This window comes from Sphaeramia orbicularis, chromosome 5 (assembly GCF_902148855.1).
Source record: "Sphaeramia orbicularis chromosome 5, fSphaOr1.1, whole genome shotgun sequence".
Lineage (NCBI taxonomy): Eukaryota > Metazoa > Chordata > Actinopteri > Kurtiformes > Apogonidae > Sphaeramia > Sphaeramia orbicularis.
Window position 1 is genome coordinate 45,956,828 of NC_043961.1, and position 14,068 is coordinate 45,970,895.

Here is a 14,068-nt window from a genome sequence, read left to right on the forward strand (position 1 = left end):
CGCAGGACCACGTCCTGCCCCCTCAAATGAAAGTTTGCGGAGCTTCAGTGGGTAGGGAAAAGATAAATGAACGTTAAGTTTCACTTTCACTTTCGTGGGCAGCACGGTCTGCACCACTCGGTACCCCCATAGCATTATAAGTAGGATGGAAACCGGTCCTTGACTGTGCCCTTGATAACCAAGCAGCTATACTTAAAGTACCATTTGTTTATTGCAATATTGTAAAAAAAACAAAAAAAAAAACCAAAACTTTTTTTTTAACCAAATTGTACATTGTCCTGTTTGTTTGATTCATTTGATTTAATGCATTTCTAATTATGTTGAACTGTTTCTTCAGGATTCACAGCTCACTCAATATGAACACAAAAACAAATAGATAAATAAACACATAGTTTTGCATATAAATTACTTGCAGTTTTGTAACTATTCTATGCCAGTACTGAACTGAAAAAGAGAGGAAATAAAATTGAAAGCAGTAACTGTGAAGTCTGATATAAGTGCAACACTATACCCACTGTTTGGACATATTCCACTGTGTAATCTCTCTCCACCACACAGTTCAGAAAAGGGCTTTAATAAGTTTATGTCTTCTTATATTCTAGTTTTATTTATTTCTTAAAGAAAAGTCTTCAAAATGACAGTGCTGTTGTCAGAGATGCCTGATATGTTGCATCTCTGACCCAAGAGGTGACAATGGATGTTTAGTTTTTTGTGATTTTGTGTGAGACTACCTTGTCCACAGATTTGCCAGCCTACACTCACACTGTTCACAGTGCTATATTTATCTGTGGTTCTGTATGTCTTTTGATAAAGGGTGGGAGCACTCAGACATGACGGAGCAGGTCGGCTTCAGCTTCCACCAAGGGGAGCGGCCATGATTCATCTCCCCCGCACACACCCACATGTAGCTAGGTTTCCTTTAAATACCAACTGCCTACTGTGTTACATAATCGTAGCAGCAGCTGACTGTCTCCACAAAGCTCTGAATACACTGGCAGTGTTCCTCTGTGGATTCAGACAGTGTCTTTGTTTACCATCACTGCTAACTACACCTGAGGGGACACCAGCTACTGCTCATTATTAACAGACAATCCATTTAACTCAAATCGGTAATACATTTCTACCTGAAGTCAGAAAACATCCCAGTGTCACAGGTTAAGGCTACCACGCAGGGCAGATATGCGACTGTAGAAAGCCAGCTGGCAGAGGTCAGAGAATAACATTTCATGGTCACAGGGAACTACAATAAATGCGAAGAAGCTATTTATTCATTATGATACCTGTCCTTTTTGTCCCCTCTGCATAGGAAAAATGGTATGAAAGGTTATACATGAATAACAAAGACAGGCTTTTCTTTCAGGTGTCAAACATAAAACAGATCCGAGTCGTGAAAAGGGCAGTACACTTGTGCACTGTTACACTGGACCAGGCAGCTAGCTGTGATCAGTTATTAATCTTCCGCTGACTAATTTGATTCAGCTATTTTAGCGCTATTTTAATTCCTGAAGCAGTCAGCATATCTTTTTAGCAGCTGTTAGTTGTTACCCTTTGTTTACTATTGACTACTTCTTAAGGGATGAACTGTATGTCTCATACACAATTCATTTGAACAGCAAAGTCAGATAAAGGCTGCTCAATCAATGCTCTCAGAACCAGTCAGTCAATTCAACACAGTTGCAGCCCTTCAGTCCAAAACAGGAAGACTTAAAAAAAAGACAAAAAAAGTATGACTGAGCTGCTCTTTTTGTATCTTTAAATTCCGACATGACTCAACTATATCCAAGCACAGTGTGGAGATTGCAGCACAGAGTGGGGGTTTCAGAGACTAGCCTGAGGACACTCTGACAGGAAAGGACACATGGTTGCACCGTAACGTTAACCTTTGACTTCTGTGCACATTAAAAAGATGAGACTCTACTTAGAGATGAGTGTGAATGGATTAGCTATGTTACACCTACTCATATGAGTTCCAATCTAATGTATATACAAAAAAAAGACTAACACACCAGCTGTGATTTTACTGCATCTTTGAAGTAGGGATGCACCGGTAACACTTTTTTCCGGACCGAGTGCAAATACAAGTATTTACATTTGGGTACTTGCCAATACCGAGTACCGATACGAGTACTTAATAATCCCATTCCAGTTCTTAGTTCCTTTTGTTAATGTGCTTTATTGTTGTTGTCATTAGTCTGACTGGAACAAAGTGCTGCTACTGACATTTAATGTGCTGGAATGAGCGTTTCTCAATTAATCCACCAGGGGGCGGCGCTCTTAATTAACCATACTGGACAAATACCACGAAGAAGAGTAAAGTTTTTTGAGAAGTAAGTCAGTAATAACACACATGGAGATGACAGAGGTAACACTAATGTGATATTAATAGCGCAGCTTTTTCACTAGTAAGGTTTAAAAGCAAAGCTTCAGCAGGTAGAGAAAAGATAAATGAGCAATAATTTCATTTTCACCTCTGCTGGCGGCGGTCCGCACCGCTCTGTACCTCCATAGTATTATAAGTAGGACGGAAACCGGCCCAGCCCTGGGTAGTTGTCATAAATATGTCAGTAGTTTTTCACTAACTCACACAGTTGCTCTTTGAACAATTCCTCTACCTCCACAGTTCCCACTGGTATTTTCGGTCTGGGTACGTATCTGCCAGCACCTGGAAAACAGATGGAATGTACGCAAAGGATGGACAGAATGCTGCATCCGTATCTGTCTGTGTCTTTAATAATAATAATAATAATGGATTAGATTTTTATGTAGCGCTTTTCTAGACACCCAAAGCGCTTTACATTAATGATCCATTACGCATTTGCTCTCACATTCTCCCTCTGGTGGTGGTAAACTACATATGTAGCCACAGTTGCCCTGGGGCAGACTGACAGAAGCGTGGCTGCCAATTCGCCTACGGCCATATTGGCACTACACCTTTAACGTTACTTGCAGTCAGCGTTACTTTTATCACCATCATTTATTTTGAAAAATCTCCACACTCTTCACACTCCCCACACATTATTCCACCGCCACGTACCTGCTGCACTTAACTGTGAATGTCACACAGCCTAAGTGGTATTGGTGCATTTGTATCGGATTACTTTTAAGAGTACGAATACGAGTACACACACTGAGTATCGGAGCCGATGCCCGATACTGGTATCGGATCGGTGCATCCCTGCTTTAAAGGCTTTAAAGAACTGAGATACAGCAGATACAGATAAGGCAACAGATTAATGCCCTTATTATACAATCTATCCAGAGTGGAGTAAGACAGCTGCACACCAAATCACACCAAGACACTGACAGAACATCAACCGAAAAATCATCTAAAGAGCCATTATCTTTGTGCATGAAATGAAGACTTCCTGGCCTATTTTATCCTCCACTACAACTTCTTCTACATTATACACACTGATCCACAGAGAGTTAATACAGTTAATTAGTTCCCTTGTGATCTCCCTATTTATAATGAAAGAGACATTGACAATACACTACAGGAAGGAAGACGCAAACAGATCAGAAGGGAAACTGCTCACATGGTGTGTTTTTATGCTGCTTTACAGGCATATACAGCTGATCTCACTGCGTGTGTGTGCATGCATGCGTGTGTGCGTGTACATACCTCTGGTCCCGGTTGCCATGTCTGCCACCTTCTGAAAGGCATCCAAAAAGGCTCCAGTCACTATGATGGTTGTCCTAAAATAGAGATCAAACAGCCAAAAAAAAAATCAATAAAAAGAATTTTAAAAGCCTGATAAAATATACGGACTGAGATGCTTGGACTTTAATAATCACTTAGGCATGATCCTTAAAAACCGAATGAATCTGGGTCCTGAATTGTCAAAATAAAAGTCAATTTTGGAAATACTAAGCTAGAGAAAAATGGATTAGTTTAACTTACCCCTATTATATTAAAAAGCTCATGACCAAATGGTTTGTTTGCTTATTCTTTATTTCATGTTATTTCAGACAGACCTGCACATTCATTATCATACAGTTTCGGATTAATGCAGTGTTTTAACTAAGCCTAAAGCTGCAGGAGCTGAAATGGGGTGGGGGTAATTTGAAACCCCATACCTGTCTGAATACACCTGTGATTAGACAAAGTCTGTGGCTGCAGGAAGACTTTCTATTGCCTGAAAAAAATGTCCAGAAGTGGATAGAAGTCTTGTTTTCTCTCAGACCCCTTGAATGACAATACACTGAAAGGTAACTATGGAACTACCGCTCAGTAACACTAACAAGTAGGCCTATTTAGCAGTGTAGTTTTAATGGAGATTTCTCTTGCTAGCTCTCATGTATTCAGACATCTCATTTCCCTGGGTTAATGAGGGTCTTTAGTAAGGTGATTATGGTGAGGGGACTGTGTGGCTCTAGAAAGAAACCTTGATGTTACTTAAGTAAGAACTGCCCAATCATATTCATATAATTCAAGATCACTATAGTGTTTTAATTAAATTTGTTGAGGACTGAGGGACACAGATATGTTTTGGGGGTCTTCAACATATATAATGTCACATTATCTTAAGAACGTTTATAATGTCCATGTGCAAAATGCAAAGAAGAAAGCTAATATAGTTGATAATAAGCTGATAATTAACTGATAAAAATTGAACACGCAAAAGCAAATTTGATGAAGAAGTCTACTGGGGACCATGTACTTCAGTAAAGCTAACCCAAGTCATTTTAGACATTTTTAGGTCATGACCAAAATGACTAGTGCTGGTCCAAGGGTTTATAATGGAAGGGAAAACCCCAGCACAAGGCTCAACCCACAGGTCAGTGAGACAACTTAATGGGGGGTTCAGAGTATGTGATACCAGCCTGATTACAATCTGATCTGAGACGTACTGTGTCAGGAGAAACAATCATAAGCAGGCTGTCACAGTACAGAATACCCAGTCCTGTGACTAGGACACCCAACAACATCATAGCTAAAAGAAAGGACATTGTTTTTCTTTTCTTTCCATACTGGGTTTTCTCCAGTTTAATGTAAGAAGATTTTATTACCAGCTAAAAATATTAATAATTGATACATAAAGTTCTCTTTGATGGATTGGTGACCAATTTTGAGCCATGTTTTTTATTTTTTATTTTTTTTTTGGCATTTCCAAACACGAGACACACCAAGTCCAGATACAGAAATCTATGACAGATAGGGCTTTTATTCTGAAGGCAGGACCTGAGAGGCCACTGTGTTGAGTGCAACTGGAGACCTTTTGACACACACATTATCATCATGAATGGATCTATTGTGTGTATATGTGTGTGTGTGGTGTAAGTTCCATTACCAGTCAGGTATATACTTCTGTAACACACACACAATGATAGTAAACCTAACTATGAAGATCAGATGACATGGCAGTCAATAGTGTGTGTGTTGCATATGTATGCATGCCATCAGCAGAAAATCCTTCATTTCAAAATTGACACACATGCACACAGTCCATAATGTTTAAAGGCTCGCTCCATTTTGTGTTTGCATTGGGGATGATTTAGGGGTTGCAAAAGACTGAAATATAAAAAAAAATATATATATGAGACTGATATTCATGGATTTATGCAAATATACTGTATTTTGTGTTGAAAAAGTGGGAAGATCACGATCACACACATATATTAGGGGTGTCAAAATTAATGCGTTAAAGCAGATTAATCCATCATCATGATTAATCTGATTAAAAACTGTAATCCAATTAACCCATTTGAAGGGCAGAATAACTCTGAACAGCTCTGCCAAAGCATTTCAATCAATCTTTATTATTTATTTATTTTATTTATTTATATAGCACTTTTTCATTTGGGGCAGTTTGTCCAATTAGAGTTAGTGTTGCACATGAACAAATGGGCAGTTGATCTGGTAGTGACAGGCAGCAGAACCAACCCATAAAGATGGAAGACGCTAAACAGCACATTGGCCCTCTGGATGGCAAATTAGAGTACAAAAAAACCCCAGACAGAACAGTTGTTTCAAGTTGTTTTGTCGAAACTGTTGAAGGCATTTAATAAACACATTAAGTGCATATATATTCCCTTCTTTCTTGAGTCTGTTTGCTCATACAAAATGAAATGCAATTAATATAGATTAAAAATGAATGATATTTATTCGTGATTAATTGAAATTAATCCGCAGCAACCCTGTGATTATTCTGATTAAAATGTTTTATCGTTTGACAGCACTAAAATATATATATATATATATGTATATATATATATATATATATATATATATATATATATATATATATATATAAACAGGATGTGATCTTCCCTCTATTTCAACACAAAATACAGTATATTATTTTATTTATACAGTATATTTACATAAATCTACGAATATCAGTTTAACATTTTTTTTATATTTTGTTTATTTATTTTTATTTTATTTAACCTTTATTTAACCAGGAAGAAAATCCCATTGAGATTAAGAACCTCTATTCCAAGGGAGTCCTGGCCAAGAGGCAGCACAACACATAGTTACAACATACAGTTACATTATACAGTGACAACATACAGTAATTTACCGGACCAGTCAACCTATGTAAAACACATGCATGTCATGCATGCATGCATGCTGTTTGACATTTTACTGTGACGAGGTTCGTTTAATAACCCTAAACTATTGAACTGAGCCGTCAAACCATGGCTGTCACAACCAATGCCTGCTTGCATGCAACAGTCAAATATGGACGGTCATGCATTTGCGTATGTTGTCAAATGTTGTAGTGTGGCTTTAATACAAAACATGCAGTCAGTTTTCATTTTTATCTTAATATTTGCAGCTCTTTGTTTTCCTCAGCTCTTGTCCTACATTCATTTACATCTTCCCTGTCCCCATTTTTCTTCCAGCTCCAGGACAACTGGGTGTCCTTAATTTTGAGCCGTGATTAGCGTGCGGGGGATAAAAGGCACAAAGACCTAAATTATCAGTACGTAGATCACAGTCCTAAATGAAGTGCAATTTATTTTGGAGCATCACTTCTACTGAGATGGGAGAGTTCACTGTAGTGAATTTACATGAACTGAAACAACTTTATCACACATTGACACTCACCATAATGTAATGTACTGTAACAGCTGTCTGGGATGCTGCAGTGTATGGTGTTGTAGTCCGTTTTAAGTAATGGACAAGACTGAATCGTAGCTGTACGGGTGCAAATTTTTCATTGCAGATCTTATAAGTAGCCTTAAATATTTGAGTTGTTCATACAACATGGATTTCCCACATGTTGGAGTGTGTGTTTGTGTGTGGCTAGCTGACTGACTGGCCAGTCTAATGGACTATGACTAGCTGCAGCAGCACAGCGATGCTTATCAAAGTTAACTGGTCTACTGGGAAACACAGTCATTATACTGACGTTGCACTGAGCCAGCTGCCAGATCTGTGTGTGTATCAGACAGACAAACAGCACACATGCCTTTTCTGTCATGTACGCTACATTACAATAAACAGCAGGTGTGTTAAACGCATTTTATAGGGTCAACTTGCCTTTATATGTGACAGCAACAGTCATTTAATCCCCCAAACTGTTGTCCTCTGATGTTTAGGTGACAGTGGGTGTTGTTACAGTGTCAGAGGTCAGATGAATGGAAGCCCTGTTGTTTGTTTCCCATTTCTAATAGCTTACATATATCAATGACTGTTTTAGAATTATAAGCCATAACCAGAACCATAGAACAGCAAGCATAACTATGTCTGCTACATTTATTGCATAATCACACACTGGTTATAATCATCTCTTTGACCAGTAAATAAACATCTAGATCATACTAATTGAAATGTTGAATTTCAATCAGTATTTTCCACTGTCTCCCCATTCTTCATATGATATTATATCTCACTGTTTCCTTCTCACACCACTGACTTTTTTTTTTTTTAGTTTCCAGTTCTTTAGCCTCTAATTGATTGATTTCAATCAACATTTACTGGCATAAACACTATAGATTTGGATTGTAAAGCTACTTTAAGTGTAAATAGATGAGGATCTGGTCTGCTTTGGTTGAAATACAGTTCTTATTCAGACTATTGTTCCTGTTAGTGCCAGCAGTTTCGTTATAAATTTCAATAATGCCTGTCTGTCATATCCATCCTGAAATTGTTTGTAAAGCCTAGAAGGCAAACAGAAATGTAATTTACATTAAAGTTTTTCAATATTTGGTGCTTCTTTCTGAGGTGCATGTGGATTATTAAATTAAACTTTTTACATTTATGCTGTAATGATTGAATAAATAATAAGTACGTACTCATATTTTCCCTCACATAATACTATAGAGGGTATGGACGTGACGTCACCACTAGCGGAAGTCACCGCAGTTATGTCCACTGAGTGGCAGAAAGAGGGAGATGAGTAGCAGCTTTGGCTTGAATACTGTGAAAACTTTAGAACAATCTAAAAAATGGGGAAGAGCTGTTGCGCCATTGATTGCACAAATAGGTTTAAAAAGCACTCAGAGCTATCGTTTTAGCGGCTACCTAAAGCCAAAGACAGAAGAAGCAGATGGATTGCTGCAATTCGTAGAAATAACTGGAATCCAGGCAACGAAACCTGGATTTGTGGTTGTCATTTCGTGTCAGGTAATGCTAATTTATGCTGTGTTCTTGCGTAAAATCATACCTTAAATTACATATCGTTTTGGCTAACGTTATGTCTTAGTAAAGCTCTTAATGTTAGCATCTGTCATTTAATTATATGTTTCATAACTGAAACGTTTTTGTCTTCAATTGTGTGATTATGAACCTTGTGCTCTACATAATTTGTAAACTAGTTTAAACTGAGGCTAACCTAGTTTTCCAAATAAGGGGGTACTCTAGCACAAAGCTGTTGTAGCTGTGTTGTATCAAGTATTTGATGTTAACTATACTTAAATATCCAAAGTACCAGTAGATCACCCACTCACTTGGGTGAGGGTTCAGTAGATCATCCACTCACTTGGGTGAGGGTTCAACTCCAGTAAGTCAGTAGTGAACTGTGAGCACTACTGCTGGGCCTTTACCTTGGCAATCACCGCCAAGAAAATATGTCTGCACTGACAGAAAACCTCAAAAACAATAGTATGTTGAATTGAAAGCACTCACCAGCTGTAATCCTCTAATTAACGATGACGAGGATGTCAACAACTCTTTGGCTTTTGTATGCTTTCAGGCTTTGCATTGTGTATTTTCCTGGCGTTGAAATCAGGTTCATATAAATGTCAGGATAGGTGATTTCCGGCCACATATCAATATTCGTAGACCACTTGTTGTTTGGTAGCTTGTATGGATCCATGTCGAGTCCAATTGTCTTTAATTTCATATTATATTCCACATTTTTCCCAGTGTCGCTGTAGTTACTGCTATGCTCCGCCATGTTGAGCCGGTTTGTTTTTGCCACTCAGTCTGACCTAGGGGGGCGTGGCCCAGGGGGGAAGTAATGTATGTGCATTCCCTCTATACTTCTATGCACTCAAATTTTAATCTGAATTGCACATTTTCTGATTTGGCTACAGCCATTAGCACAAATTAAACACTGAAAACACTGACTTGTAATACTTATAATAAGACAGTGATTGTCAGTTTTAAATATAGTGAGTGCTGCCGTGATTAGTTGACATAATCGATGGCAATTTTTTTAGTCGTCACATCATTTTACTGTTGACCGCCTATTTATTTCTGGCCACAGCAGCTGTACGCCCGCACCTCAGAGAGAGAGAGAGAGAGAGAAAGAGAGAGAGAGAGAGAGAGAGAGAGAGAGAGAGAGAGAGAGAGAGAGAGAGAGAGAGAGAGAGAGAAAGAGACCCCGTCTTATAAGTTTCACACACACACACACACACACACACACACACACAGTCTGTGCCTACATCATCCAAGTGTCCTGCCCCCTCAAATGAAAGTTTGTGAAGATTCAGGAGGTAGGGAACAGGTTAATGAGCGCTCAGTTTCAGCTTCACATCCCCACTTCATAATTTTTTATTTGGTAATATTTAAGTTCTTTATATTGTTTACATTTGCCATGGTACAGGTGACATTTTATGTTGTGGCACTTGAGTTGTATTCAAAATAAAATGGACACAAAAAAATAACAAACACTTGATTTTTTTTTTTTTTTAATTAGTTGTTTAGATTAGTTGACTAATCGAAAAAATAGTCGAAAGATTGATTGTTAGAAAATTAGTCATTAGTGGCAGCACTAGTGTGTGTGCAGGTGTCTCTTACCTGAGCTGAGACTGTAGCTTTGCTCCTTTGGTGACAAAGTCCTCCCATGTGGGATAACTGGCCTGCAATGAATACACAGAACATGACAAACATTAGTGGTAGCAGTACATAAATATTTAAAGCAAATCTGTTATTTGGGCAAATTTGCTTCATTATAATTTGATTGAAAAACAATTTCAAGCCATCTTCTTTGCCTTAAGTTGTTTTTTATGCAAGACTTCAATTAGTCTAGATGATAAGCTGAGTGGAGTCAGAGAGTCAATAACTTATTGCAACACATTTTTTCTCTTTGCAGAAGTAGAAAAGCTGACGTACAAATTACAAGAAAATGCACAGATTGGAAGATGACGAATAGCCTGAACCACAACCCTCACTAAAGTTTCCACTGATGGGGCAAAAAAATCTTCCATAAATACATAAAACACAGAGAAATGCTGTATTCCCATCATATTTTCCATATGCTTGTATCTTGTTTGAGGTTTGACTAGTGCTCCTGTTTCTGATAATGACATAACAGCATTTGCATTTTTTTGGAAACTGGGTTCAAATGTGTGCTACATTAGGTTGAGAGAAAAGCAGAAAAAAACAAAACAGAACAAATATCAATCCATAAAGATATTATTATATATTAGGTATATTACATGTCTAGAGCTGCAACAACTCAACGATTCATCCAGTAGGTATTAAACATTGAATTAATCCACAGCTATTTTGATCATTGTAAAACTACAAAAATAGCCTCTGTAACAATGTATAATGCTTATTTCTCAATTTTGTTCACCAGCAGAAGTGGTGCATATGAATTATATATTGAATAATAAAGAAAGCCATTCAATTGTATGTTGACAAAGAGCAAATCTTTTTGGTTTTCAGACAGAGCATTACATCTGCAGTGAGGATTATGGTTTAACAGCAGATAAATGAAAATGTGACTGCACACAGGGGCAGGAAAGGCTGAGAAACAGCAGACCATCAAAAAGAGCAAGAAACCAAATTGCAGATAGCCAGCCTCTCACTCACAACAGTCAGGCTGAGAAATCAATTGAAGATAAATCATCCACTGAGGTCAGAGGTGAACCTCCGTAGTTTACTGATCTGGTCTGTGTCCAAACCCTGAATATTTCACTATTCTGCAGAAATATTTCACTTCAGAGCTGCAGCTGACAATCATTTTCATTACAAATCAACAAGTTCCTTTTTTGTTTACTACAATGTCAGAAAACAGTGAAAAATCCACAGCTAACATTCCCCCTGCAACTCATGGAAGTATTCTTAAATTGCTTGGATCCAGAGACATTCAGCATCTGGTCATTTTTACATTTGAGAAGCTACAAAAAGTGAGAGGTCAACATCAAAATAGTGCTCAGGGCTAAGAAAATAATAATAGTAAGAGCCAAATGTCAGGAAAAAAAAAAGTGAATAGAAACCATTACATTTGATGGAAGTGCACATAGAGACAGCTATAAAAGCTTCTTAAGCATTTAAATGTGGAAAAGCATTGTGTTTTTATGCATTCATTTACAAACTGTTACTGAAATACATTTGTAAACAACATAAATTATCCATAGGCTATGTTTGTACATCATTTCACACACATTTCTCAGCATTATAGACACCAATTTCTCTGCATATATTATTTATAATATATCTCTTTATATAATAATCATAATGAAACCCAAAGGCATTAAATTCCAGCACAACACAATTTCTGCTCTGTAAATGGTTTTTCCTGCAGGAGCTGGTGTGACTGTCAGCAGCTGTGGGATCAATGTTACACTGAACACACTTTCTTGTGTGAAATAGGAGTGTAAAACAGATCAACAGCTGACTGCAGAGCTGCTGGTGTTATTTCTGACCTCACATGAGGACGAAGAGGCTGGAGGTTCTCAGGCTGACCATCAACATGCAGGACAAAAAAAAACAAAAACAAAAACACAGATTTTTCTCTGGGTTCATCTTAAAGCATCAATGTTCATATTACTTCTATCACCATTTGGACATTAATTCTGCTAAAAAAAACAAACAAAAAAAAAACAGTGGCAATAGCATCAACTCATCCTGTATTTATGAACAGTCTCTATTTGTGTCATACGAAGATTTTTTAATGGTTGGTTAGAATAGAACATATTCAAACAATGTGTCTTGGCCAAACAAAATTAGAAAAATATTTAGACTATGATAATAGGTGACAAAGACAAAGAGTTAATACTGATATATACGAAGCTAAAACCCACTATATTTCAGCCAACTTTCTGTGTCATAGCATTAATTATGTGATATGCACACTAGGAAGTTTTAACATCTTAAAGCTTCTTTAGACTTTAAGATCTTAGTAGTCTTACGAGTGGTAAAACTGTATGACAGGGATTTAAGAAACATTGGTATGATACATATGCAGACTGAGTGATGATAAAATTCAGGATGTAAGTAAAGATAAAAAAAATTAACATCTTCAGTGGATGTCATCTACCTGCGCAACAAGAGTTGTAAACAATGAAGCTAAGTCAGTGTCACAATAGTGATATTTATAGGAACAGAAATAAGTTTAGGGAAAGTGGGGGAATGTGACTCCAGTCAAACAGAAGGTGACCTGGAATGACAACTTCGAGGCTGCACCTATATAAACACACCTGTGTAGCGCTTAAGGAACATTTTACAGAATGTATGTAGTAGGGCTGTGCGATTAATTGATTTTAAATCAAAATGGGATTTTTTAATTAAGGTGATTTTTAAAAAAGGGTAATCATCAAATCAATTTCATCTCTCTCGTGTCTTTGGGCTGCGCACCTACTGTAGGCTCCTCTTCCTAACTGTGAAAGCAGTATTTCACAGAATTCCGCATAATGACCATGGACCTTAAATCAGTGATGGCATCACAGAAGTAACACCAATGGAAGCCGTGGTCCACGCACATATCCCCCAATTCAAATATAACTGCATGGGGATCACTCATCTTACGTTATCCACGCATGGATCCATACTGTACTGTCTTGTTTCAATCTGGGTTGCGGGGGCAGCAGCCTCAGCAGAGTAGCTCAGACAGCTCTCTCCCCAGTCACATCCACCAGTACCGGGGGAATTCTGAGGCATTCCCAGGCAAGCTGAGAGATATAATCCCTCCAGCATGTCCTGGGTCGGCCCCCAAGGTCTCCCTCACACAAGAATCCCCAAATTTAAATATAACTGCACGGGGATCACTCATCTTACGTGGTCCATGTACACACACATGACTGATGCCTGTCACTGACTTACAATAGTATAACTTCTGTGGGCCCATCATGGAATTTTCGGCGATTCCATGATACCATCACAGATTTGAGGTAGGGAGCAGTGTGTTGCATTGTGGGCTGCACACGACACGACATGCCGACTTCTGCTGTCTTTTGTAGTTTATCTGGATTTTCATTTTGGCCGAAATCATGCAGCCCTAGTATGTAGTCAAAAAGCAGTATCGCACTATGACATGGTCATCATCAGAATTTTGTCACAGGCTCTCCTGGTCCAAATACTGCATCACTCTCTCTACCCGCCTGATGTAGGTCAAGTATATCCCCACATTTTCTCATTGTTTATTTAAAACAGCCCAAAATTGCAGTGTACGTGAGTCTTTAACATGGGGGTGAGACATAGAACAATCTTCAAACAGGATAACACATTATTATTACCTTAATAATGATGGTTAATTTTATATGGACATGGACAGATCTAACAGCCTTGCGCACACAGGAAACAGGCATGGGAGTAGAAACTGTTCAGAGTTGTCCTGTGTTTAGTTCTCGCTTTCAAATTGGTTCTGTTCCTGCTGCTCACTGTGCAAGTTAAACACAGACAGGAATGGGGAGGCATTCAGTGCACTTTGTGAACTCCCTTATTGTG

General features: G+C 38.1%; 1 protein-coding gene across 3 annotated transcripts in view; it reads right to left on the minus strand.

The window, feature by feature from the left end:
- The window catches only part of mtss1 (MTSS I-BAR domain containing 1), a 99,877-nt gene that overhangs the window by 54,736 nt on the left and 31,073 nt on the right, over positions 1-14,068 (minus strand). For all 3 annotated transcript variants that reach the window (XM_030135350.1, XM_030135352.1, XM_030135351.1), the window contains exons 2-3: positions 10,193-10,254; positions 3,623-3,696 (exon numbers count right to left, since the gene is read on the minus strand). In XM_030135350.1, the coding sequence (XP_029991210.1) occupies positions 3,623-3,696; positions 10,193-10,254 (136 nt within the window). The remainder of the gene's footprint in view (positions 1-3,622; positions 3,697-10,192; positions 10,255-14,068) is intronic.